This window comes from Dromiciops gliroides, chromosome 2 (assembly GCF_019393635.1).
Source record: "Dromiciops gliroides isolate mDroGli1 chromosome 2, mDroGli1.pri, whole genome shotgun sequence".
Lineage (NCBI taxonomy): Eukaryota > Metazoa > Chordata > Mammalia > Microbiotheria > Microbiotheriidae > Dromiciops > Dromiciops gliroides.
The window spans coordinates 772,187-795,854 of NC_057862.1; the positions used below are offsets into that span (position 1 = coordinate 772,187).

The following is a 23,668-nucleotide window of genomic DNA, read 5'->3' on the forward strand; positions in this document are numbered from 1 at the left end:
ACAGGGTTGATTTGTTGGAATAGGCTTTATTTTAACATTTTTTTTGCATGGAAATGAGGGTTACATGACTTGCCCAGGGTCACACAGCTAGTAAGTGTCTGAGGCTGGATTTGAACTCAGGTCTTCCTGAATCCAGGGCCAGTGCTTTATCCACTGTGCCACGTAGCTGCCCCTGGAATAGGCTTTATTGAAGGACCCATGAAGATAGAGAAATATTGGCCACCTCTACATGGCCTTAAGCATTTTTTTTACTGTCATCTAGTACTCTCTCCCACTTCCACCCCTAGCATTCCTAGACCCTGGGATGAATTGGTGAGTGCTAGAAATCTGTTTTAAACAAATAGGGATACAGGCTGGAGCTGAAGGACACCCCCCAATTTAGGGGAGGTTCATGGCTTGAACAATGGAACAGGGTCTCTTGGCAAAGGATCGTGTGAGAAGGACTTGGATTGAACTCAGGCTTTCCCTTCTAGTCAAGTATCAGGCTCTTACCAAGGGCCAAGTGATTACTGGAGGTCTAGAGACCAGTTCTGTATGTCCTACTAGGACAGGACTGACTCTGTCACCCAACATACTAAATGTCTCTCCCAGATTTGTCATCTGCACATTTCTGTTCAGATACCCCCATTCTACCACATTTTCAAGTTTATTACTCCAGAGCCATCCCTGACCCTTCCCTCTCACTCACTATCCTCCCCCTTCTAGGTACGTGGCTTATAGGAAGGATCCTAAAAGCCTGAGCTTTGAGCATAGATAGCAGTCACTTGGCCATGCCAGGAATAAGAACATCACACCTTCAGTACGTGTGATGACAAGTCTCCCTGCTCTCCACACTTTGTGGAGGCATGATCCACTATACTTGTTCTTGCTCGTACTTCTTGTGGTCAACTCCCTGGAGAACTGCGCTCACCTCATTAGCTACAATAACTTGCCTTTACCTCTTCTGAACAACTTTCTTCTTCTCCAGCTTCTTTGGTTTTTCTTTTATTCCTTCTTGGCCTTCTGGTAGCACAGCCCACTCCATTTCTCTCACTCCCTTTAATATCACTGTGCTTCCCAGCGCCTTCCTTCCCTGTGGGTGATGAGCGAGCATGCCCGAACATCCCCTTCCTTTGAAAGCCTTTTCCTGGCCAGCTCCCTCCAGCAGCTATCGTCTGATAGCTTTCCTCCCTCTCACCACCAGCAAGATGCTGTCTAGTATCTGTTTCCAATTACCCACCTCCCACTCACTTTCTCTGTTCCTTGAAAGTTGGCTTTCAGCTTCCCTGTGTGACTGAAACGACTCTCTCCAAGAAGATCCAGCATCTTGTAGCTGTGAAATGGAGTGAACTTTTCCTACACTTCTTCCTTGCACTCTCTGGAGCCCTTGGTGCTGCGACCACCCTCTCCTCCCTTGGCTTCCATGACACAGACTTTCCTCCTCCCTGTTTGAACGCTCTTTCTCAATCTCCTTGGCCAGGTAATGACCCAGTACTAAGTCCTATAGCCTGGGTACCATCCCAGACTCGGTCCAGGGCCCTGTCATGACCTCTCTTTCCCTCTTCTCTTCTTTTAAAACTCAATTTCAAGGTCCTTAGCCTCTATGGACTTGATAATCATCTCTGGTCAGCCATAGGCTTGGTGACTTCAGTCCTTCACTGATGGCAATTTACTGAACATCAGTTCTTGATGCTGTGCATGTCCTAGAATGCCTCCAATGAAGTCATCCCCATAGAACCTTCCCCTCCTCTGAACTTTCCTTTCTAGGAAGGGGAAGCCTCCCTCATCTTTCTGGTCTCTTCAGCCCTTGCTTCAGCTATCTTTAACTCTTCCTCCCTCCACTATAGCCATCACTTGCCAAGTCTTGTTGATTCTACATCCACAGAACCCTTTCCATCCATCACCCTCTTTCAGTTAGTCAACAAGCATGTATTAGACAGTTATAAACCAGATCCCAAGATAAGCCATGGGGACACCCAGGAAGACAAAAGCATGGGTCTTGACTTCAAGGATCTCACATTCTAAAGGGGGTAAAAAGCAAATAACTCATTAAAGTGTGCTACAGACAGGGTAGATGAAAGGCAATCTCAGAGGAGAAGGGACTACCCCATTTTGGGGGGAGAGGTATGGACAAGGCCTCCTGCAGAAGGTGGGATATGAGCTGTCTTGAGGGAAGCAAGAGAAGCTAAGAGATGGAAATGGGGAAGGAGAATTCTAGATGTGGGGGACAGCCCAGGCAAAGGCACGGAGATGGGAGATGAAGTTCTCTGGGAGGGGGCAGTCAGTGGGCCAGGGCAGCTTTACTGTAGAGTATGTGTACACCAGTAAAGAGTTAGGATCCTGGACACGTAGGAAGGGGTCAAGTTGTGAAGGGTTTGAATCACCAAACAAGGGACTTTATATGTGATCCTGGAGGTTATTGAGTAGGGAGAGGGGGTCACATAGTCAGACCAGAGCTTTAGGAAAATCCCTTTGGTGGCTGAGAGGAGGATGGATGGAGTGGGAGAGACCTGGGGTAGGAAGACCCTCCCCCACAGCAGCTATTGCAATGGTCCAAGTGTAAGGTGAGGAGAGCCTGCACTAGGGTGGGGCTAGTATCAGAGGAGAGGAGGGGGTACATTCACGAAGTGTCATGGACACAAAAACAAGATTTAGCGATGGGTTGGCTATCTGGGGTGAGTGTGAGTGAGGGGTCAAGGATCACTATAGTTCTGAGCTTGGAATCAGGAGGATGGTGGTGCCCTCCGGTGTAATGGGGAAGGGGGAGAAACAGGGAGGATCTGGGGAGGAAGCAGGGTGTTCTGTTCTGGACACACTTGTGGGGTGTCCAGTCTGAGCTGTCCAGGAGGTGATGTGGGGCTGGAAATCAGGAGGCAGCCTGGGGCTGGGTGTGTAATCAGGGGTCATCTTCTAGAGACAACTGAGCTGACACAGCCACTGCCATGACTCAGGGCCTTATCCCCCCTCACCTGACTGATGGCAACTGCTGGATGCCTGGTCTTCCATCTTCCAGCTGCCCTCCACAGGGCACCAAAGTTGCTCATAGAGTGCAGGTCTGATACAGTCACTTCTCTCCTCAAGAAGTTTTGGTATGTCCCTAGTGCCTTTAGAACACATTGCCGGAGGGGCGGGGGTAACCACTAAGCCCATACCCAAAGCAGCTGCCAGGTGTCCAAGGCCTGTAGTCAGGTTAGACAGTCCTGGACCACTCCAGACTTCAAGATAAAGTTTACCAAGCAGGACAAGCCATTATTTCCCACAGAGACTCATTGCTTCACCTGGTATGGAGGAGAGGCTCCAGTATTTGGAGTCATAAATCCTGGTTTGAATTGTGCCTTTGCTCCTTACTCCCCCTCAGCTTTCTATTTGTAAAATGGAGGTGCTGGGCCATTATTCTCTACAAGGTCCCTCCCAATGCTCATTACTGAGCCCTTACTATGTGGGAGGCAGGGACCAAGTGCTGGCACATAAACCCCAAAGGAACATTTGCTGCCTTCGAGGATCTGCTGAGGGAAAAGGGGGTACAGCCCAGACAGATCAGGAGCAGAGGAAGTGGGGGAGCACTCTCAGAAGGGGGAGGTGGGGCAGAAAAGGCCAGCACAAAATTGGCACTTAATTAACATTGGTTGGCTGATTGGCTAATGAAGGAAGGAGCACCTGAGTAGGCTTTGAAGGGAAGGGGGGATGCTCTGGAGCCAAAGCAAAGGGGGTTGGAGTGCTGGGGAGCCTTGAAAACCATACTCTAAGTCATGTGGTAGGAAAAGAAAACTCATGTTACTCTAGGGATCACCTCACTAAGCAGAAACAAGGAAAAGAAAGAGACTCTCTGCTTGTAATGGCAACAGTCAAACGGCCTGGAGCATCCAGATGTGAGAGAGACATGCTGCAGGAGTCATCATACCCATTTTACAAATGAAGAGACTGAGGCTCAGTGTATTCAGGCCACTTGCCCATAATAGACAGGAAGCTCCCAAGTGTCTGGGGTGGGCTTTGGGCTCATGTCTCTGCTGATTCCACACCCGGGACTTTTTCTACTGAAACCCAGCTCCTATCTGAGGAGCCCCCTAAGCAAAGGAGGCTTAAGGTCCAAGTCATGGTCTTGCCTTCAAGCCTAGCATCAGCACTCTAGCCTCTGCTTCATGGACCTCCCCATCAACCCCTGGGGTAGATATTGTCTCTTTGGCCTCCTTGTGGTTGTCTCGGGGTGGGATGAAGAGGTGGTCAGACGAGTCTCTGATACATCTCCTGAAGAAACAGGGTCCTGTTTGTCCAAGGGATTCAGTTCAGGCCATGATAAAGGGGTGACAGACCAACTTGGACAAATACAGCTGAGAAAGAGCTTGTGCTAATGCTCTCTCTCTCTCTCTCTTTCACACACACACACACACACACACACACACACACACACACACACACACACACACACACACACACACACACACGCAGGTCAAGCTTCAAAGAGAAGCTTGGAGCTACATGTTTTTAGAGCTGTTCTCTCTCAGGCCAGGCAGTTGAGATAGATCTGAGGACATCATAAAGCTGGGGTGGGGCTTGCCACTCAGCGACCATGGTGAAGGACTGACCTTCAGCTATTGACCAACATTACCCTTTTTGTTAATGTTGCCCTTCATTGGGGGGAGGGGCCTTTCCCTTTTCAGGCGGGGCTTAAGGATGAAAAGGGACCAGGGGCCAGGTCTAGACATGAGCCTCTAGGGAAATGGGTTTTCTCAATTATTCATTATGTAGGGTCCATGGTTAATGCAGAGAATATTTTACGGTCAATGCAACATCCCTGAAGACTGGAGGGTGCCCCCAGAAGGAGCATAAGCTGTGCCCAGGGAATGGAGCAGGCACATCCTGGTCACCTGAGAGCGGGGGGGGGGCGGGCAGAGGGGTGCCCAGGACCCATCTGGCACTTGTTTTTGAGGCTGCCTGGGCACTGTGCCTGAGGCTGTGAGACATGCAAGCATGGCAATGGGATGCCATCCCCACCCCACCCCTCCATTCCCTCATGGCATGGCAACAGGCAGGTGGCATGGAAGCCTGGAATACCTTGGATAGTGCCTGCACGCCAACACTTAGAGCCCGGTCAGCCATGTGCTCAATGCACCGCAGGATCTTCGTGCAGGCTTTGTCCTCCTTCTGCGCCACCCACAGCACGTGCTCATCGACCAGCATGAGGTTGCTCGCGATTTGGACCAGAGCATCTCCGAGCTACAGGAGAGAAGAAGCCCAAGGGATGTGTGAGAACCCTATTAGTATGTCCACTGGATAGACAGGTGCACGGAGCAAACGTGGCCAATTAAGGCTCAATGCTGTAGGAATAAGGGATTGGTCCAGGAGTAGAAGGATTCATAAAAGTGCACCTTTGCCACTCAATAACTCCTAGTGTGACCCTGGGTGAGGCTCTTCCCCTCTCTGGTTCAGTTTCCTCATCTGTCAAATGAAGGGGTGAAATTTGATCCTCTCTAAGGGCCCTCTCTACTCCCAGGCCTAGGAAGCTAATTACATTAGACCCAACTCACCCAGCTATACAATACCCTTACATGGACTTTATGTGATAAGCCAGGAGTCTATCAATCCGATCCAATAAACACTTATGAAGCACCTACTACGTGCCAGGGGAGAAAATCAATAAAAGAAAGACAATCTCTGCTCTCAAGGAGCTTATAGTCTAAGGGGGAGACAAAACACAAAAGGAGGTAGGAAAGGGGTGGGGAGAGGGGTGGGACACTAGAGGGTACCTGGCTCAGAAGCTGAAACCAGGTGGCAGGAGGTACAGAGTGGAGTGAGCTAAGTTCAGTTTCTGCCCTCTATAAAGGAAAGCATTGGGAGGAGTTCAGTACTCTGCACTCTTGCCTTCAATTGGAGAGGAGTGGAGGCAGAGGCAGAGGCAGAGGCAGGTGATATCAGTCAAGGTTTGAGTGAGCAACACATGATGAGATTAAAGGTGATGAGCTAAACCTGGGAGCAGAATCTCTCTGGATTTGAAAGCCCCTGGGCAGCAGTTTAAGAATAGATGATGTACTGGGTCACTCAAAATCAGATCTATGTAATTGGAAAAATATCAATTGCTCATGGATAGGCTGAGATAATATGATAAAAATGACAGGTCTACCTAAATTAATTTGCCTATTCAGTGCTATAACAATCAGACTACCTAAAATTATTTTATAGAGTTAGAAAAATAATAACACAATTTATCTGGAAAAACAAAAAGTCAAGAATATCAAGGGAACTAATGAAAAAAATGCACAGGAAGGTGGGTTAATTTGAAGCTATACTATAAAGCAGTCATCAAAATTATTTTGTACTGGCTAAGAAATAGAGTGGTGGTTCAGTGGAATAACTTAGGCACAGGAGACACAGTATTAAGTGGCTTTAGTAATCTACTGTTTGATAAACCCAAAGACTCCAGCTTCTGGGATAGGAACTCAGTATTTGACAAAAACTGCTAGGAAAACTGGAGAATGGTATGGCAGAAACTAGACATAGACCAACATCTTACAGCTTATACTAAAATAAGGTCAAAATGGGTTCAAGATTTAGACATAAAGGGTGATATCACAGACAAATTAGAAGAGGAAGGAATAGTTTACCTCTCAGATCTATGGAGAGCAAAACAATTTATATCCAAACAAGAGATAGAGATTGTTATGAAATCCAAATATATAGAGAAGTGAGTCAAATTTATAAGAATGCAAGTCATTTCTCAATTGATAAATGGTCAAAGGATATGAACAGGCAGTTTTCTGATGAAGAAGTTAAAGCTATCTATTGCCACATGAAAAATTGCTCTAAATCACTATTGATTAGAGAAATGCAAATTAAAACAACTCTGAGCTACCACCTCACACCTATCAGATTGGCAAATATGACAAAAAGGGAAAATGATAAATATTGGAGAGGATGTGGGAAAACTGGGACATGAATGCATTGTTGGTGGAGCTGTGAACTGATCCAACTATTCTGGAGAGCAATTTGGAACTATGGCCAAAAGGCTATGAGACTGTTCACACCCTTTGACCCAGTGGTACCACTTCTAGGTCTGTATCTCAAAGAGACCATAGAAAAGGGAAAAGGACCCACATGTACAAAAATATTTATAACAGCTCTCTTTGTGGTGGCAAAGAATTGGAAATCGAGGGAATGTCCATCAAAAGGGGAATGGCTAACCAAGTTGTGGTATATGAATGTAATGGAATCCTATAAGAAATGATGAGTAGGAGGAGTTCAGAGAAATGTGGAAGGACTTACATGGACTGATGCTGACTGAGAGGAGCAGAACCAGGAGAACATTGTACACAGTAACAGCAACATTGTGTGATGAACAATGGTGATAGATTTGATTCTTCTCAGCAGTGCAATGATCCAAAACAGTTTCAAAGAACTCATGATAGAAAATGTTCTCAACATCCAGAAAAAAAGAACTGTGAATTATGAATACAGATTGAACCATACTGTTTCTACTTTTGGACTGTTTTTTCCCTTCTTTTTTGAGGTTTTTCTCTCATGCTCTGATTGTTCTTTTACAAGATGACTAATGCAGAAATATGTTTAATGTGATTGTACATATACAACCTATATCAGACTGCTTTCCATCTTGGGGAGGAGGGAGGGAAGGGAGGGTGGGAGAAAAAAAATTGGAACTAAAAATCCTGTGAAAACAAATGTGGAAAACTATCCTTATATGTAACTGGAAAATAATAAAATACTTTAAAAAAGATGATGTATTGAATACAAAAGTATCACTCTTTGCAGATGATATGATGTTATACTTAGAAAATCCTAGAGAATCAACTAAAAAACTACTTGAAATTATTAACAATTTTAGCAAAGTTGCAGGATACAAAATAAACCCACACAAATCATCAGCATTTCTATATATTACCCACAAAGTCCAGCAACAACAGACAGAAAGAGAAATTCCATTTAAAATATCTGTGGCCAGTATAAGATACTTGGAAGTGTACCTACTAAGACAAGCCCAAGAACTAAATGAACAGAACTATAAAACCCTTATCACAAAATGTAGTCATATCTAAATAATTGAAAAAAATATTAGTTGCTCATGGGTAGGCCGAGCCAACATAATAAAAATGACAATCCTACCTAAGTTAATTTATTTATTTAGTGCCGTAGCAATCAAACTATCAAAAATATATTATAGATCTAGGAAAAATTACAAAATGCATCTGGAAGAACAAAACCTCAAGGATATCAAAGGAATCAATGAAAAATACGAAAGAAGGTGATCTGGCAGCACCATAACTCAAACTGTATTATAAAGCAAATTGTCAAAAACAATCTGGTGCTGGCTAAGAAATAGAGAGTTGTGGGGCAGCTAGGTGGCACAGTGGATAGAGCACCGGCCCTGGAGTCAGGAGGACCTGAGTTCAAATCCGGCCTCAGACACTTAACACTTATTAGCTGTGTGACCCTGGGCAAGTCACTTAACCCCCATTGCCCCACACAGAAAAGAAAGAAATAGAGAGGTGGATCAGTGGGATGGAATAGATAGAAATTACACTAGAGTAAATGACTATAGTAATCTACGATGTGGAGGCCCAGCTCTTCCAGGCATGTTTCTGACACTGAGGAGCCCATGGATTGCTGACATTCACCTCCTGGCTTTCCCCCTGACTTTCCTTGCTTGTCTCTGTGTATTTACCAGTTGAGGAGCATGTGACTGGCAGAAAGACAAAATGCTATTTTAAAAGTCTCCTCCACAGGGGCTGCCTATGCCTTGACCCTTCATCCATTCAGTGTCCAAAATGAATTCATTGCAGACCCGCTTGCCTTGAGTGCTTATTTTCGTACAATGCTCCCCAAAGTACAAATGTGTGACCCCATCTCTTTGGGGAATTACTTCTCTTTCAACGTACTTTGGCTCAAAATAAAAAAAAAACACTGAGGTTAAAAAACACTCAGTGTAAACAGGGGGAGGTATGGGAGGTGGATGTGACTCTTCAGCCCAGCCCCAACCCTTGACACACAGTATGTCTGGCACTGCCCAGAAGCCCAAACTCCCCTCAATCTGAGCATGGCTCCTGCCAAACTGAGCTCCCTGAGGTCGGGCTTTGGATCTCTGGCAGCAGGAAGTCATTTCATTCAGGTGGGTGAACTGCAGACCTCCCACGTGAGAAGGGAGTGGGCAGGGGAAGGGGTGGGGCAGTCCTGCCTACATCCCCTGGCTGTGTTTCCATGTTATAAATAGATCCTTTCCAAGGAAGGTCCTGAGATGCCCGTGCACAATTCCCCAGAGGGCTGGGAGAAGTGGATCCCACAGTCAGATTGAATCATGAGTCTTCAGTGCATTCAGGCTCCCTCAGGAAAACCACTCTGAGCTCTGTGCATTGGAGGGCGTTAAGGAGTCCTGGATGAATCCAGCCTTCCATTTCAGGGGCCAGGACTTGGAGATGGTCACCCCGAGCTTCTGGGCATCACAGGCTGTAGTCTTCAGCCCAATAGAGAAAGGGAGGCAGCTCTAGCGGCTCCTTTGTGTTTCAGGCTGGGCAGAGGAAGGACTGGAAACTGCATTCACCCCTTGGGTCTCAGTTTCTCCATTTGTAAAGTGAAGAGGCTCCTTCCAGGCAGACCCTCCACCTTCTTTTCTCACTGAGGGCGATTCTTAGTCCCATTTTGCTGTGTGTTCTCTAAGGAGGCGCCTTCTCACTAGACTTCCTTTGGTCTGTCTGAGGCCCCGGCACAACCTTCTGTGTGTATGTGTTCATTTTTGTCCCTCCTTCTGGTGCTGTAAGCCTGGCCCATCCCTGGTCCTCCAGGTGCTGTAAGCCTGGCCCAGCCCTGGTCCTTCTGGTGCTGTAAGCCTGGCCCATCCCTGGTCCTCCAGGTGCTGTAAGCCTGGCCCAGCCCTGGTCCTTCTGGTGCTGTAAGCCTGGCCCAGCCCTGGTCCTCCAGGTGCTGTAAGCCTGGCCCAGCCTGGTCCTCCAGGTTTCAGCTCTTGTCTTCAGGATCAGTTTGATGACGATGATGACGGTGACAATGACAATGATGGTAGTGACAACGATCACAAGGATGAGGATGGCAGCTAACATTTATATGGAGGGATGAAAAAGCACTTATTAAACACTTGCTGTGTGCCAGGCCAGGGCCTATTGTTGAGCAGTTTCCTCCATCCAAAGGGGAGCTGTCTGCCCCCCTTCCCTGCATCCCCCCAGAGCAGAAGAGTTGCTGGTCCTGTGACTCTGGGGCCACGGATGTCTTCCAGACTGATCCTCAGGGTTCCAAGAAGCAGTCCTGGGGCCGGGGGCTGAGAGTGAATTGGGTCAAGCAGAGGCGTGGCTTCACACTGGGAGCAGGGGGCCTGTGCATGGCGAGACAGCCCTCCTGTTTCCCTTGGTGGTGGTGAAAGGCAGGCAGGCAGAGACTGAGGGCCGGGAGACTCACCAGAGGAAACACTGCCACCGCATCCCATGGTGCAAAGCACCGACAGCGGCAGGGGTGTCTTTGATAAACCAGACTAACAGCCTGCGGGTACAAATGCTATGTGGCAGAGCCGAGTCCTAGGGGGCGCCTGCATTGCATGATGTCTCTGCTGAGATTCGGTCCAATCATCTTTCTGTTTTGGTGTCTGTCTCCGCAAGTGAACGTTGACTGCCTGGTTAGGAACATCAGCACCAGGATATCAGCAAAGCATTCTTGGCCCAGAATCCTTCACAGCCTGGACCACACAGGGCCTGGAAGAAGGGGGGCAGGGAGGCCTCACAAATCCGAGCCCAGTCCAAGACGCACAGCCCCTCTGTCATCAGACTCTGGGCTGCAAAGTGCTCTCACAGGAAGCCACATGGGGCTGGTTCTGACCTCGATTCTGAAAGGCCTCTTAGGTCAGGGAGCATTGTCTATGTTGTTGGAGCTGTGTGCTAAAGTCCCTTGATCCCTGCTAACAGGATGGAGAAATGAGGGCTTTGTCAAGAGAACAGGTAGGGGCACTGGTGGAATTGTCTGGTACAAAGAATAATTAATCATCAATTCTTCCAGGTCACCTTGGAAAGTCTCCAGGGGAGTGCCCTGGGGATCTATGCTTGGCTCCTGTGCTATTGACCATTTTTATCAATGACTCAGCAAAGTCACAGGTAGAATAAGCATTTCTAAAGCGCCTGCCATGTGACCAGCACCATGCTAAGTTCTTTATAACTATGATTTCATTTGCATAGGTTGTTTACTAACTGAATTGGCAGGTGAGTTCATGGTGGGAAGGATAGCAAATAAACTGGGGCACAGTCAGGAGGACACTGGGGGTCCTGGAATCAGCCTCCCAACTTGGCCTAGATGAGAGTTTGTCTGAAAAGAAGATTGGAGGGGTTTGGGCGACTACAACAGGATTCAGCAACGGCCGGGCATTAATGCCAGCCTGGGGTAAGGTCAAGGTAGAAGGGAGTGGACAAGGAGGGTCAGGGTCTCTCTGTTCTGTGGTATGGGATTCTGTTCTGGGTTCCTCCGTTTTAGGAGGGACTTTGATGAGTAGCAGAGACAAGGGCAGGGCAACAGGTTTGGGACTCTGAGTCAAGTGCAGATGACCTGAAGGAAATGGGAATGTTGACCCTAGAGAAAAGGAGATGCTGGGGAGGAGGGAACATGCATTTATTATGGACCTACTGTGTGCTTGGTATCTAAGTACTTTACAGGTATTCCCCACAAGCTTTATGGAAGCAGTTAGAAGCAGGTGAGATGCCTTTATTATACCAAGGGCCATCCAGTGGGAGAGAAATGAGCCTTGTTTGGCTTGGCCCCCAGGTTAGAGCCCGAGTGTGAGGGCTTCCAAAGGGCCCATTTGGCCAGGTCATGCTGAGAGCTGTCCCAGAGTGGGGTGGGCTGCTCCTGGAGGGGGGTCCCTCTCCAAGAAGAGGCCAATGGGACTGGCTAGGCCTGTGTATAGGAGCATCTTGGTGTTCCTGAAGGCTCTGCTGGCTATGGAATTCTGGGCCTGGGAAGACCCCAAAAAAGGGCTGCACTCGCCTTGCGTCCACTTGGCAATCTGTTCAATGAGGTCTTGGCCAGGCCACTCTCTCCCAGCCTGCGTTGCCTGGGTGTGCCATGCACCTCAAGTTATCACGGAATTCTCAAGACCAATCTGACCCACAAAGCACAGGCTGAGCCCTGAGCAAGCACACAGGAAGTGCTTGGGTGAGGGGACACTGAGTGTGAAGAGACCCTGTCCTCAGCCCCAGAAAGGGAGGCAGGCGCAGTGTGAAACATCTGGGAGAAGATGGGGAATGAGGCTTGTTTCCTCATGTTTAGTTCAGATGGAAGCTACCAGGCATTGAGCAGTGAGCCCATGTCCTGTTATGGTGTCAGAAGGCACCCTCAGCCTTTCCCAGAGGTCAAAGGACACTTACAGCTGGAGAATGTTTGCACCCCCCAACACCCCAAAGCCAGAGTCAGACACCAAACACAGAAATGTGCATGGTTCCCCAAACTATGGCTTCGCCTGCATGCAGACCACCTCCAGTCCCTACCACACCTCTGCTCTGTCCGCTTCCCTCCCCTGCCCTCAGGACACGCTGCCAAGAGAGATGTCTCACTTCTTTGACTTCGTCCACAAAGGCCAGTAACTTGTCCATCATCTGGGCCAGGTGGATGACATCTGTCTTCCCAGCAAAGGTGGAAGCACCTGCTGTGTAGGCGGCCAGTTGGAGGGAGAATGCTCCTGCATTAGTGGCATTGGTGTGCATCTGAAAGGACAGCAGACCCTGGTGTCAGAGAGCTGCCCAGCCCGAGAGCCACCCTCCTCCTGGGATCAGCACTGGTCAGAGGCATGTCGTGCCAAAGCCTCAGTCTTCCAGGGCAAGAGGCAGGTACCCCCCCCCCCCCCGCCACACTCCCATGGGTCAGCATTGATGGTCCTACAGAGGTTGCCTAAACACTCCAGGCTCATCCCTAGGAGATAGCAATCGATCAAAAACATTCATTCAGTAAGCACCTGTGCTATGAGAGGCACTGTGCTGAGCACTCAGTAGGCTCCACTTTTTCTACTGGGCTCAGGCTCCAGATAAGCTTGGTTACGTCCCTTGGGAGCGATCTAGTCTTTCTCCTCAGGAGGAGGGTGAGCTCCTGCCTGGCCCTGCTGTGGCCAATGAGGGAAGAGGGACCTCCCTCTTCCTCTTCAAAGTTCCAAAGGCAGGAAGAGGATGAATCAGACTTAGGCAGCCCTTAGGGTGTGGTGCTGGCCACCCCGTGTCCAGGACGGTTCAGGAAGTCAGAGGCTTTGGCGTTACTTGGAGGGCCTGGAATGGATAGACCGCCAGGCCGACTCTGGCCCTGGGCCTCTCTCTATTGACAATCATGAAGAATTCTACCCATTGAAAATGCCACCATCGCTGCCTCTACCACGTCACTTGAGCTGGATCTGAGATCCAGTGGTTGGCAGTGCTTAGCGAGACAGTGCAGGGTTTCCTGCCCTGGGAATATTATTCACATCTTACAGATGAGGAAACTAAGGCAGAGAGGGTAAGTGATTTGCTCAGGGCTACACAGCTCCCAGGATGGATTTGAACTTGGGTCTTCCTGACTCTAGGCCCAGTGTTCTAACCACTAGGCCACCTAATTACTTTACATCGGTGGAATGGAGAGTTCCAAGGTACAGTCTGTCACTGCCTTCTCCTCATCCTCCTGGCCCAGGTGTCAGGGGGCATGCAGAGAGTGTGCCCAAGGTGCAGAGGACATTAAGGGGAGCAAACATATTTGGGAGCAGGCCAGGTCTCTGGGCATCCCAGAAGATGCCAGAAGAGGGGAGAGCTAGGAGAGAAAGAGGTCTGGGGGGACGGAGGCTCCTTATCAACAGAGCAGACCCAGTGGCAGAAGTGGATAGACTTGATGAAGCCTTGGGAGGGGATGGGCTCCTGAGGTGGGGCTGACGGGATGAGAGCTTTTCATTAGGAGAAGCCTGGGAGAGGAAGAGCCTGCCTGCCTTCCTGCTGGGATAAGCATCCTCCTCCCAGAAGGCCCCCAGATTTCCCCCCCACCCCCATGCCTGCAGCCAAGAGCGGCTCAGTAGAGGCAGCCTGACATCCGCCTCCCGCCCCTCCCTCCAACCCCCACCCCCACATGCATATGGCCACGGGTGGGCTCACCTACCATAGCAAAGGCCAAGAGCACCTGGGTGACCACTTGGGAAGGAGGGCACTCGGAGAAGTCGGCTTCATCCCAGCGGCCCGCCTGGCCGCACTTGCGCCAAGCCCTGGGCTCCTCGGGGCCGCTGCTGAGGGACACCAGGCTCAGTGAAAAGGGAAGGCAGGGGCGGGAAGCTGTCATCCCAGCCAAGGTTCTGGGCCACCTAGAGACAATGGAGACACGGAAAACGTCAGGGAGTCTGGGGGAGACACTCGGAGCCTCTCAGAAGGGAGGGACAAAGGAACCCCAGCTTGGACACCAGGAGGCCCTGGCACGGTCCGTGCCCTTCCGGGGCCCAAGGCTTTGACCACAGCAGGGGAGTGTGGCCTGACTCAGGAGGGCCCTCGATGGAAGGGACCCGGGAGACCACTCAGCCCAAGTCCAGAATGTTACAGATCGAAGCTCAGTACCTTGTTGGGGGTCGTACAGCCAGTAGTCTGAAGAAGGATTTGAACCCAAGTCTTTTGGGTTCTTGGCCCAGCATGCCGTCTACTGCTCCAAGGTCTCTGCATAGCTTCTTGTGCCTTACTGATGGGTTTAAAGAGTAGGGCTGTCTCCTAATGCAGGGTTGCCGGAGACTTAGGGGTTGGAAGAAAAGCTGCTTCTAACTGAGGCACCAACTCAGTTATTTTCCAGTGTCAGGCGGGACTTTTTTTTACATGTGGGTGTGCAAACGTTGAGGTGGGGTAGCAATGGCATTTTTCCTTTCCCATAAAGGATGGTGTTTATGGTAGACTCACAAGACAATGGCTGACACATTCTCTTGAGGGGGAGCTCAAGGACATTGTTCATGAACCCCACATTCCTCTGTCAAGGAGGAATTCTGAATTCCTTGCCTGTGTGGTCCCTGGATCCAGCCTTCTGGGCAGAGGTGGGGGAACATTCCTGGTCAGTGCCAGCTTCGGGAGAGTGAAGTTCCTGAGATAAGGAGCTTGTTGGGGAAGGAAGATCACCAAGGTGGCTGTTGCCACTGGAAGATTGGAACCATGACATTTTCTGAGAATGCGGAATAAAGGTTGTCCTATTCCTGACATATCCCTAGTACTGTGAGTGCCTGGGCAGGCGTTGGGGACCCATCACCCAGCTAAATTTAGGGCAACCTGATCGTGAGCCCCACCGAAGCTTTATTCGAGATTGGGGATCACATAGAGGGAAAGTAACCCTTTGGGGTCAGCCTCCAGGACGACCCCAGTCCGTGGGAACCAGGAGGGGCTCTCAGCCACAGTTTCCACGCAGATGGAAGAACAGCCCAGAAGCTGGGAAGCTTCCTCATGGACTCTTCAGCCTGTTTTCATCTTAAAAATGTAGACATACTCTCTGTGGTGTTGGAGGAGAGCATCCTGAGACATCGCAAAGTAACTAATTCATTTCAATTCCCAATAAAGTTAAGCCGTGAGGAAAAATTACCTTCATTCCCCACAGTTCGCTAAGCAGCCAAGCGGAAGGTAGCTCAGGGAGAGAGGACACAGATGAGAAAATGAACCGAGTTAATGAAAAATTTAAACCAATGAGGACGAACTCACTTCCCCAAAGACATCTCAGAAAAGAGGGAAGAAGGTCGGAAGCGGGCGATGCATCATTGACTAAACTGAATCGCGGAGACACTGCCTTTTTAATCCCAATATTTGAGATTGCATTTTTCAAAGCCTGCTCCACACAGAGGTGAGAGGCAGCATGGGAGGGACCCCATGGCTTCACCCTTCACGTCCCGGCTAGCTCTTCTCGCGCCCTCATTGCTCAATTCTGCAGGCCCAGAAAGGGAGTTGATTTCTTGGGCTCAGCCACCCCCTTTCCCATCCCCGGAGTGGCAGCTGTGGTGGCCAGCCACCTATGAAGCTTGGCTCTTCTGCACTCTCTTCCTACCCCCTGATTTGCCAGGAGAGCTCCCCTTCAAAGCCCCTGGCAGGCGGCTGCTCGAAGTTCGGAGGCCCGGCCTCTGGAACCTGCATCCTAGGAGAAAGCTGGGCTGGTCCAAAAGGCAGTCTCAAAAACTTTCAATCCATTGTTTTCAAAGGAAAAGCAGAGAAATCCAGGAACCCAGCAGGCCTTTGATAGAGGCTTCAAAAATGTGGTTGTGTGGATTTTTTAGGAATGATCAGTGTGGGCTGACTCCACAGTCTGCTTTTGATTGATACACAATGACAGGCTGCCCTTGGCGCTGGCTCCAGAAGGAATGGAGGAATATAGAAAGCTTTCCATACGGGAGGGAAGGCATGGACATCTTGGGCATCAGAGTGAAGGGCGTCGCAGCCTTTCTATGGGTCTGAATGCCAGGGCTCCGACTGTGTTTCTGAAGTGCTCCTCAGACCTCCCCCCCCCCAAGCCAAAACACAGGATGGGGCAGGGGAGGCAGGCCTAGGAGGATAGTTATATAATGGGGAGAAGTCGGCAGCCCAGATTTCCAATGGCCTCTGGCACCGTGCCTGCAAGCTATGCTCTGAGCATTCACCACTAGGCCCAGATGCATTCAGTGGGTTGTGGCATCTTCCTTCACACTGAGCCATCAGCCACCCCTACAAGGTCTGCCCCACTGTGTCCCCGGCACACAAGCTGAAACAAGGTGTCTCCCTCCATCTTTCCTGTGTCCTCAAGGTGGGGGAAGCCTGGGAGCCCTTCTCAGGATGCCAAGTGCATGAAATCAAATGCCAACTGTCTGACTTTGGCAGGGATGCCCCTTTAGGAGGAGCGGACCGTGTGGGGTCTGCCTTCACGGACCCTTTGTAAGGGCTTCTTGAGGTCTTCCCAGACAGAACTCTATCAGAATTGTCTGCACTGAAGGGTCCCCACTTAGAGCTCTGGGTCTGGAGTCAGGAGGTCCTGAGTTCAAATGTGGCTTCAGACACTTACTAGCCGGGTCACTCTGGGGCAGTCACTTCACTTATGCTTGCCTCGGTTTTCTCATCTGTAAAATGGGATGCTAATAACAGCTCCCCCACTCCCTTTACAGTGAAGATCCCATGAGACAATGTCTACAAAGCCCTCGGGAGACCTTAAGAGCTACATCCACACTAGCATTTAGTTTCCTGCCTCTCCAGAACAGCCTGGGGGCTTTGCTACAACAAGCAGTGAATTTGGATGGATTTGAACCCAGGTTCAAGTCCCACCTGTCAGAGTTCCTGCTTTTGTGATCATGGACAAGCCACTTGGGCTGCCCATCTTGCAGGGACACCCAGGAAAGTCCTCTGGGCACCCAAAAGTGCTTCCAGAAACCATCCATCCTGACTCTGGCCTCTGGGTGTGGGCTGGTCATCAGCACTTCCGATGCACCAGGCCTGTGCCAAGTGCTGGGCAAGGATGCAGCGGCAGCCAATGGCAGCAGCTGCCCCACCCATGCCAGGCACCACATCTCCCCAATGCTCCCAGTGGGCACCAAGCATCGTCTCCGCTTCCACCCTCATGGCCCCTGGTCACCAACCCGACAGTTTTAGAGACTGAACGACACAAGAGAAGCCCCGGGCAGCACCCTACCTGAAGTCACCCTTCTGCGTCCGGATCCTTTCTGCGGGACAATAGGGAGCCATGGTCTCCAACACTGTGATCTCCACCCCTTTGGTCTTATTGCCATAGGTATTGCTGACCCGACACTCCCAGGATCCTGCAGCCTCGGTGCCAATGCTGGAGAGGGTGAGCTCCCTGCAAGCAATGAATGACCAGGAGGCCTGTGAGATCCCTGGCATGGCATGAAGGGTGCCACAAGTGCGTGGGGGCAGGGCCAGGCCCAGGGACAGGGGCCCAGATGGGGCCTCCCCTGTGTAAAGGAGGCAGCGCCCTCCACCTCGAAGGTTGTGCCATAGCTGGTGACCTTGGCCACATGCTCATGACGCTGGGGGTGGGGGGCACTTCCAGGTGCCCCTCGGGGAGGGGCGGCAATGACCCAGTGCGCCCATCCCCACTGTTGACAACACAAGTGCACACTCACCTTCTTACTCCCCACCCCTAGCAGGAAAGGTTCCCATGTGCCTGAGCGATTGGTCATTGTGCTAGTTTGGATCCTTTGAGCCCAAGAACTCATTCATCACCTGTTCTGAGCAAGGCAACATACTTAATAGCAAGGGTTTGTAAAAACTGGAATAATGGTGTCTTCCCTCAGGAGACTTACAGTCCCTGAATGATGGGCCTGAACGGAGAAATCCCCTGGAATCACCTAGATCAGGAAAGTACAGGATAGCCAAGAGCCTGCAAACATTCTGCAATCACCCACACATTCGCAGAATGCCACCAATTGATCAAACTCAATAGAAAGTGGGTCTAAAGGAGGGGAACCGGCTCAGAGCTCTGGGCTGTCTGGGATTGGGGGATGATTCTTTGCCAGGAAATAGGCACAGCCTGCTCTGGGGAGTGGGCCCAGGACTCTCAAGATGAGACCAGGGCACTTAGCCTTTCTGACACACTTTCATTTTAATTCTCTCAAAGGGAAGGGCCACTGATCCCATCTAGCTTGTCTGCACCCAGCAGATGGCACACTCGCCCCCATTTGGCCGAGGGCTTTTTTCTTTGTCTCTTCAGTGTTCAGCACACAGCTTGGCACATAGTAAGGGCTTAATAAATGCTTATTGTCTGACTGACTACGTTGTCTGAAGAGGACACAGCTTTCACCTTCTCCAGAGGTTCACATAACAACTGGTGAATGCAGCTCAGGAGCTGTGGGTGGTAACGGAAGGTCATGCTATCTAAATAAGTGAGAGGAATCATGGACATCAGGTTCCTGCCCAAGGAGGGCTCTGGCCCTGGCAGGATTCCTCCCTCTGGTGGCCATGCCAGAAATGCACCATATTTGAGACGCCCCGGGGAAGGCATCTGGGATTGTGGCAAAAAGGGGGCAAGGAAATCCAATTCCAGTGGGTTGTTGCAAAAATCTCATGAGGAGGAAGCAGCTAGGTGGTGCAGTGGATATAGCACTGGCCCTGGATTCAGGAGGACCTGAGTTCAAATCCAATCTTAGACACTTGACACTTACTAGCTGTGTGACCCTCATTGCCTGCCCTCCCCCCCCAAAAAAATCACAAGGATTAAAGATGACCAGAGTAAATGACAAGCCAGGTGCCAAGATGACAGGTGTAAATGATGATTCTGGGGGCTTGGGGAAGTCTAGTGTGAAGATAATGGAATGTAGGACTCTGAGTAGAGGGAAAACCCGCACACACCCCCGGGCCGTGACAGAGGCCATTTCTTGAAATGAAAGTCTTTTCCAGATAATCTGGAATTTAGGCTATGAAGGAATGAATGAAACCAAGTGTGCCAGCCCTATGCTAATTCCTGAGGCCTCTGCTCTGCCTGCATTCTCGCCAAACCAACCTTGGGGAAAATCCTGGCCGCACATTCTCTGAGAATCTGGCAAGATTCACTGTAAGGTTTCCAACATCTCATCTCATTTTGGATAGTTTTCATTCTAGCTCTGCAGAACTTTACATAATTCAGTGGCTCCAGCAGAAAGTCTGGGGTGTTTGCAGTCCAGGGAGACCTACCATGGTCTCTGCCACTCACGGGCTGTCTGGCTGAGGACAAGTCGTCGGAAGCCACCATTCCTTCATCTACACGGTGAGGGGTAAGAATGCCTCTATTACCCTCTGGCATCTGTTTTCCCCTGGCCCCAGTGATGTAAGATGTGATCAGTGCTGGACAACCTTGAAATCACTATAGAGATGTCAGTCATGGTTAACACAGAGCCCGGTGCCACTCTCCACCCCACCACCATTTGTTGTACCTTTCTCACAAAGCTGAGGTGAAGGACAAGAGAGATTGTGCATGTGAAGCTCTGTGTGAATGTTGGATGTTCTTACCAGAGGCCTCAACACAAGGAAACTGATTCTGCTTCATGAGGAGTCTGGCTGGATGGGATAAGATCTTAATTGGAAAACAAGAATGTACTCAAAGACACACTGTAGGCACTGAGGCAGGGACTACAGGTAGCATTGTAAGCTGTGAGGAAACCCAGGAACCAGGGAGATACTGTGGGTCACACTGGGGGCAAAACCAGCAGTGACACTGTCATTGGAGTGTGGAGGAGAGAAGAGACTGGCTATAGAGTGGACCAGAGCATCAACTGAGGGAAATGAAATGATTGCCACACAGTGCTGAGGACCCAGGTGACGGGAGCAGAAAACAGCATTGGACTTCATTTCCAGAGATGTGCAACTTCATCCAGGGGCACATGTCTAGGAGGAGGATCTGGGGTAATTCAGGGCTGTGGTCTGGCAAGGCACAACGATGAGTGGGTAAGGGGGAGAGATTCACAGGCAGCTGATAGTGTACAGCTCAACCATCAGACCCCAGTGTCTAATGGTGAAGGGATGAGGTGTGATGGATTGGGGCATAGGGAGGGAAGGAGGCACATCAAGTCACCGGGATGAAGAATGAGGCTTCATGGGGCAGAAGACAGTTTAGGAGGGTATAGTTGGGGGAATTCCAAAGTCAGGACCATAAGTCAGTCCATTGGATCCTGGATCTGGGAGGAATCTTGGAGGTCATCTAGAGCAAGCTTCTCATTTTATAGATGAAGAAACTGAGTCTCAAAGACATTAGGTGACTTACCTAAAGTCACATACTTACTGAGGCAGTGGGTCCTGCACCACTCCGGAGATCAAAGGCGTGACTATCCCTTTCTGTGACTGTGGTGAGATTAAGATGGAGGTCGTGGGGATTTAGATGTCAATGAACTGGAAAGTCAAAGGGCTCCAGGGAACTTTGACATGGATCTGGGGGCCCCCAAGAATGAGGACGAGTTGGAGTGTGAGCCAACTACCGAACAAAGGAGAGAAGGACCTGGACATTGGTGGGTAACTTCAAGAATGACTGGGACTGGGGGGACAGAGAGGAAGGAAGGGGGAAGAGGGGTCACCAAGTGAGGATCACAAAGGGACAGCCTGGAAGGAGATAAGAACAAGAAGAACGTTTCCTCTTCCTTGCTAGTTTTGGGGGTGGGAGCTGGAGAGGGGAATCTGAGAGAACAGCTACACCTGGAGAATGCAGCCTAGGATGCAGTGTCTTCTGGGAAAACCCAGGTCCTATCAATGCCAGCTGCTCTCTTCACCGACCATTGTTGCTGCCAGCAGAAAGACTTCTTGTAACATCACTGAGAATCACCTTGGTACAGGGGAGCCCTCCTCCAGCGCAGATCCGAGCCCTCCATAGCTCCTCACCCAACACCATCCTTGTCTCTTTATTTCTGTAACTCCTCCACAAAGGGTCTGAAGCTGCTCTCTTATATTCCTGGAGAAGATGGTAACAATTTCCAGAGCAGGGAGAATGTCCAGCCTCTTCTGCAGCTGTGGGTGCGACAGCCATCTCCAATGGAGAGCATTGTTTGCTTTCCCCCACATTGACAGAATTCTTCCTACTCAAACTGTCCTGAATATATTTCTGTAGTATTAGTATATGTACTATTATACACCTATTATGTTCAACTACCATTATTACTGTTGCCAGCATCATTTGCTATTTTATTCTCATTGAAAACAGCCTGTCTGGTCATGGTTTTAATTGTGATTATAGGGGCAGCTAGGTGGCGCAGTGGATAGAGCACCAGCCCTGGAGTCAGGAGGACCTGAGTTCAAATCCGGCTTCAGACACTTAACACTTACTAGCTGTGTGACCCTGGGCAAGTCACTTAACCCCAATTGCCTCACTAAAAAAAAAAAAATGGTCTAATTGTGATTATAAGGGCCTCTAGGTGGCGCAGTGGGGATAGAGCATCAGCCCTGGATTCAGGAGGACCTGAGTTCAAATCCAAATTCAGACACTTGACATTTACTATCTGTGTGACCCTGGGTAAGTCACTTAACCCTCATTGCCCCACAAAAAATTATGATTATATATATATATATATACATATATATGCACACACATTTATAAACACACACACACATATATATAATATAGAATGTTAATGATGGTTTAAGGTAGCTCCCCCCACATGATTTTTCAGGGACTGAAAACATTTTAGATATGAGGACAAGTGTTACAGAATCAGGGAATTAGTCATTTAATCCAAGTCATATGTGAAAGGAACCCTTATGATTCTAAATCTGACAAGTGGCTTCTTCCACAGATACCATGGATGATGTTACAAATCTGGAAAAGGCAATAAAATCTTCTGTTTTATAGTTTAACTGCCATGTGAACAAACTGCAGAAAAAGTGTTATTTTAATTGTAATCTATGAAGAGACGAAGAGTTTAATTATTGTTCTGGAGAATTGCCTGTCATATCTGGAAAGGAATTACAAGAAGAGAGAAAGAACTTCTCTCCCTTTTGAGGAGGACTGAGTGTGACCTTTCTACTGAGAATAAATAAGAAAGGGATCCCGAGTGAACCCACTGGTGAAGCTGTGAGAGGAATCGAGGTGACATCAGCAGGTGAAGGGATGCAGAGGGAGACCCTGCTAGTCAGCTTTCTTACCAATAAAGCCTTGTAAATGTCTGTTTTATCGTTCGCTCGGTTGTAAATAACTTGTACAGCCGGTAACTCGGATGTTGAATTTAAGTAGGGGAAATGAAGGGCCTCGATATCCAGAAAGATGGACAGCTATTTGTGAGAAAAGAGGTTTCTATTTATTAAACCGGGGCAGGGCCCAGGAATAATTGATTCATTAATGCATGACCCAGAAGAATGTGAGCTCAGTGAGGCCACTAGCACATGGAAGGAGGGAAGTTTGGCAGAAGAGGAAGAGACAAGGAAACGTGTGCTGAGAGTCGGAGGTGGACGCATCCACGACAAGTGAGGGGAGGGAACAGGCCGTTATTGGGTTGAGCTAAGCACGAGCCCCTCCCTCCTCCGCCATCACTTTAACTAGAGGCCGGATCCCTTGTCAGACGAATTGGACAGAGAAGGAAACTTGCACCAAGCACCTGCCATGTGCTGGTGACTAGGCGGCATTCTAGAGAGGGAAGACCACACCTAAGAAGCAGGAAGCAGGGAAGGGGAAGGGGAAGATGCTATCCGGGGTCCAGAAGATCAGGAAGGGGCTGAGAGGCCCACCTGGCACCTTCCCAAAATGGGGGCTTCTGAAGGAGTTCACCGATGGCGAAGGGAGGGCATTGTGGAGGGGTAACTCTTGGAGAGGGAGCAGGCCCTCCGGTGATAGGAGATCCCAAGCCAGAAGGCCCTGAGTGCTGATGCAAGTTCCAGAATGATTCTGAAGTACAGGAGGGCAATACTTGGTCGGGGGGATGGAGACCTTTCACTCCCCTCCAAGTTCTGATATTCTGTGACTGTCCAAGGATGGCCTGATGGTCCGGGTCGGGCCTAACCTGGCCTAGGGACACAAGCAGAGTGTGGCCGTTGGCCTCCGTTCCTCGTGTCTCACACTGACTTCTCCAGGCTGAGCACTGTCCTCTTCCTCTCATTGCTCATACCCTGGCCCAGCCTGCTTTGGTCCCTGACGGTCTCAGAACCTCAAGGCTCCCTGGACAGGATGTGTGAAGAAGGGAGATCACTGTCCACGCTGCCCACGCGGTCCACGCTGCCCACGCTGCCCAAGGCCCATCTGGCATCTTAGTTTTCACATTCCCTTTCTTCCCAGGACTCTGACAGATCCACAGATGTGAGACTTCTTGCCA

General features: G+C 49.7%; 1 protein-coding gene across 1 annotated transcript in view; it reads right to left on the reverse strand.

Moving 5' to 3' along the window:
- The window catches only part of ADGRA1 (adhesion G protein-coupled receptor A1), a 299,237-nt gene that overhangs the window by 133,857 nt on the left and 141,712 nt on the right, over positions 1–23,668 (reverse strand). The window contains exons 8-11 of the mRNA XM_043988669.1: positions 17,581–17,745; positions 14,077–14,275; positions 12,525–12,674; positions 5,032–5,193 (exon numbers count right to left, since the gene is read on the reverse strand). Coding sequence (XP_043844604.1) covers positions 5,032–5,193; positions 12,525–12,674; positions 14,077–14,275; positions 17,581–17,745 — 676 coding nt within the window. The remainder of the gene's footprint in view (positions 1–5,031; positions 5,194–12,524; positions 12,675–14,076; positions 14,276–17,580; positions 17,746–23,668) is intronic.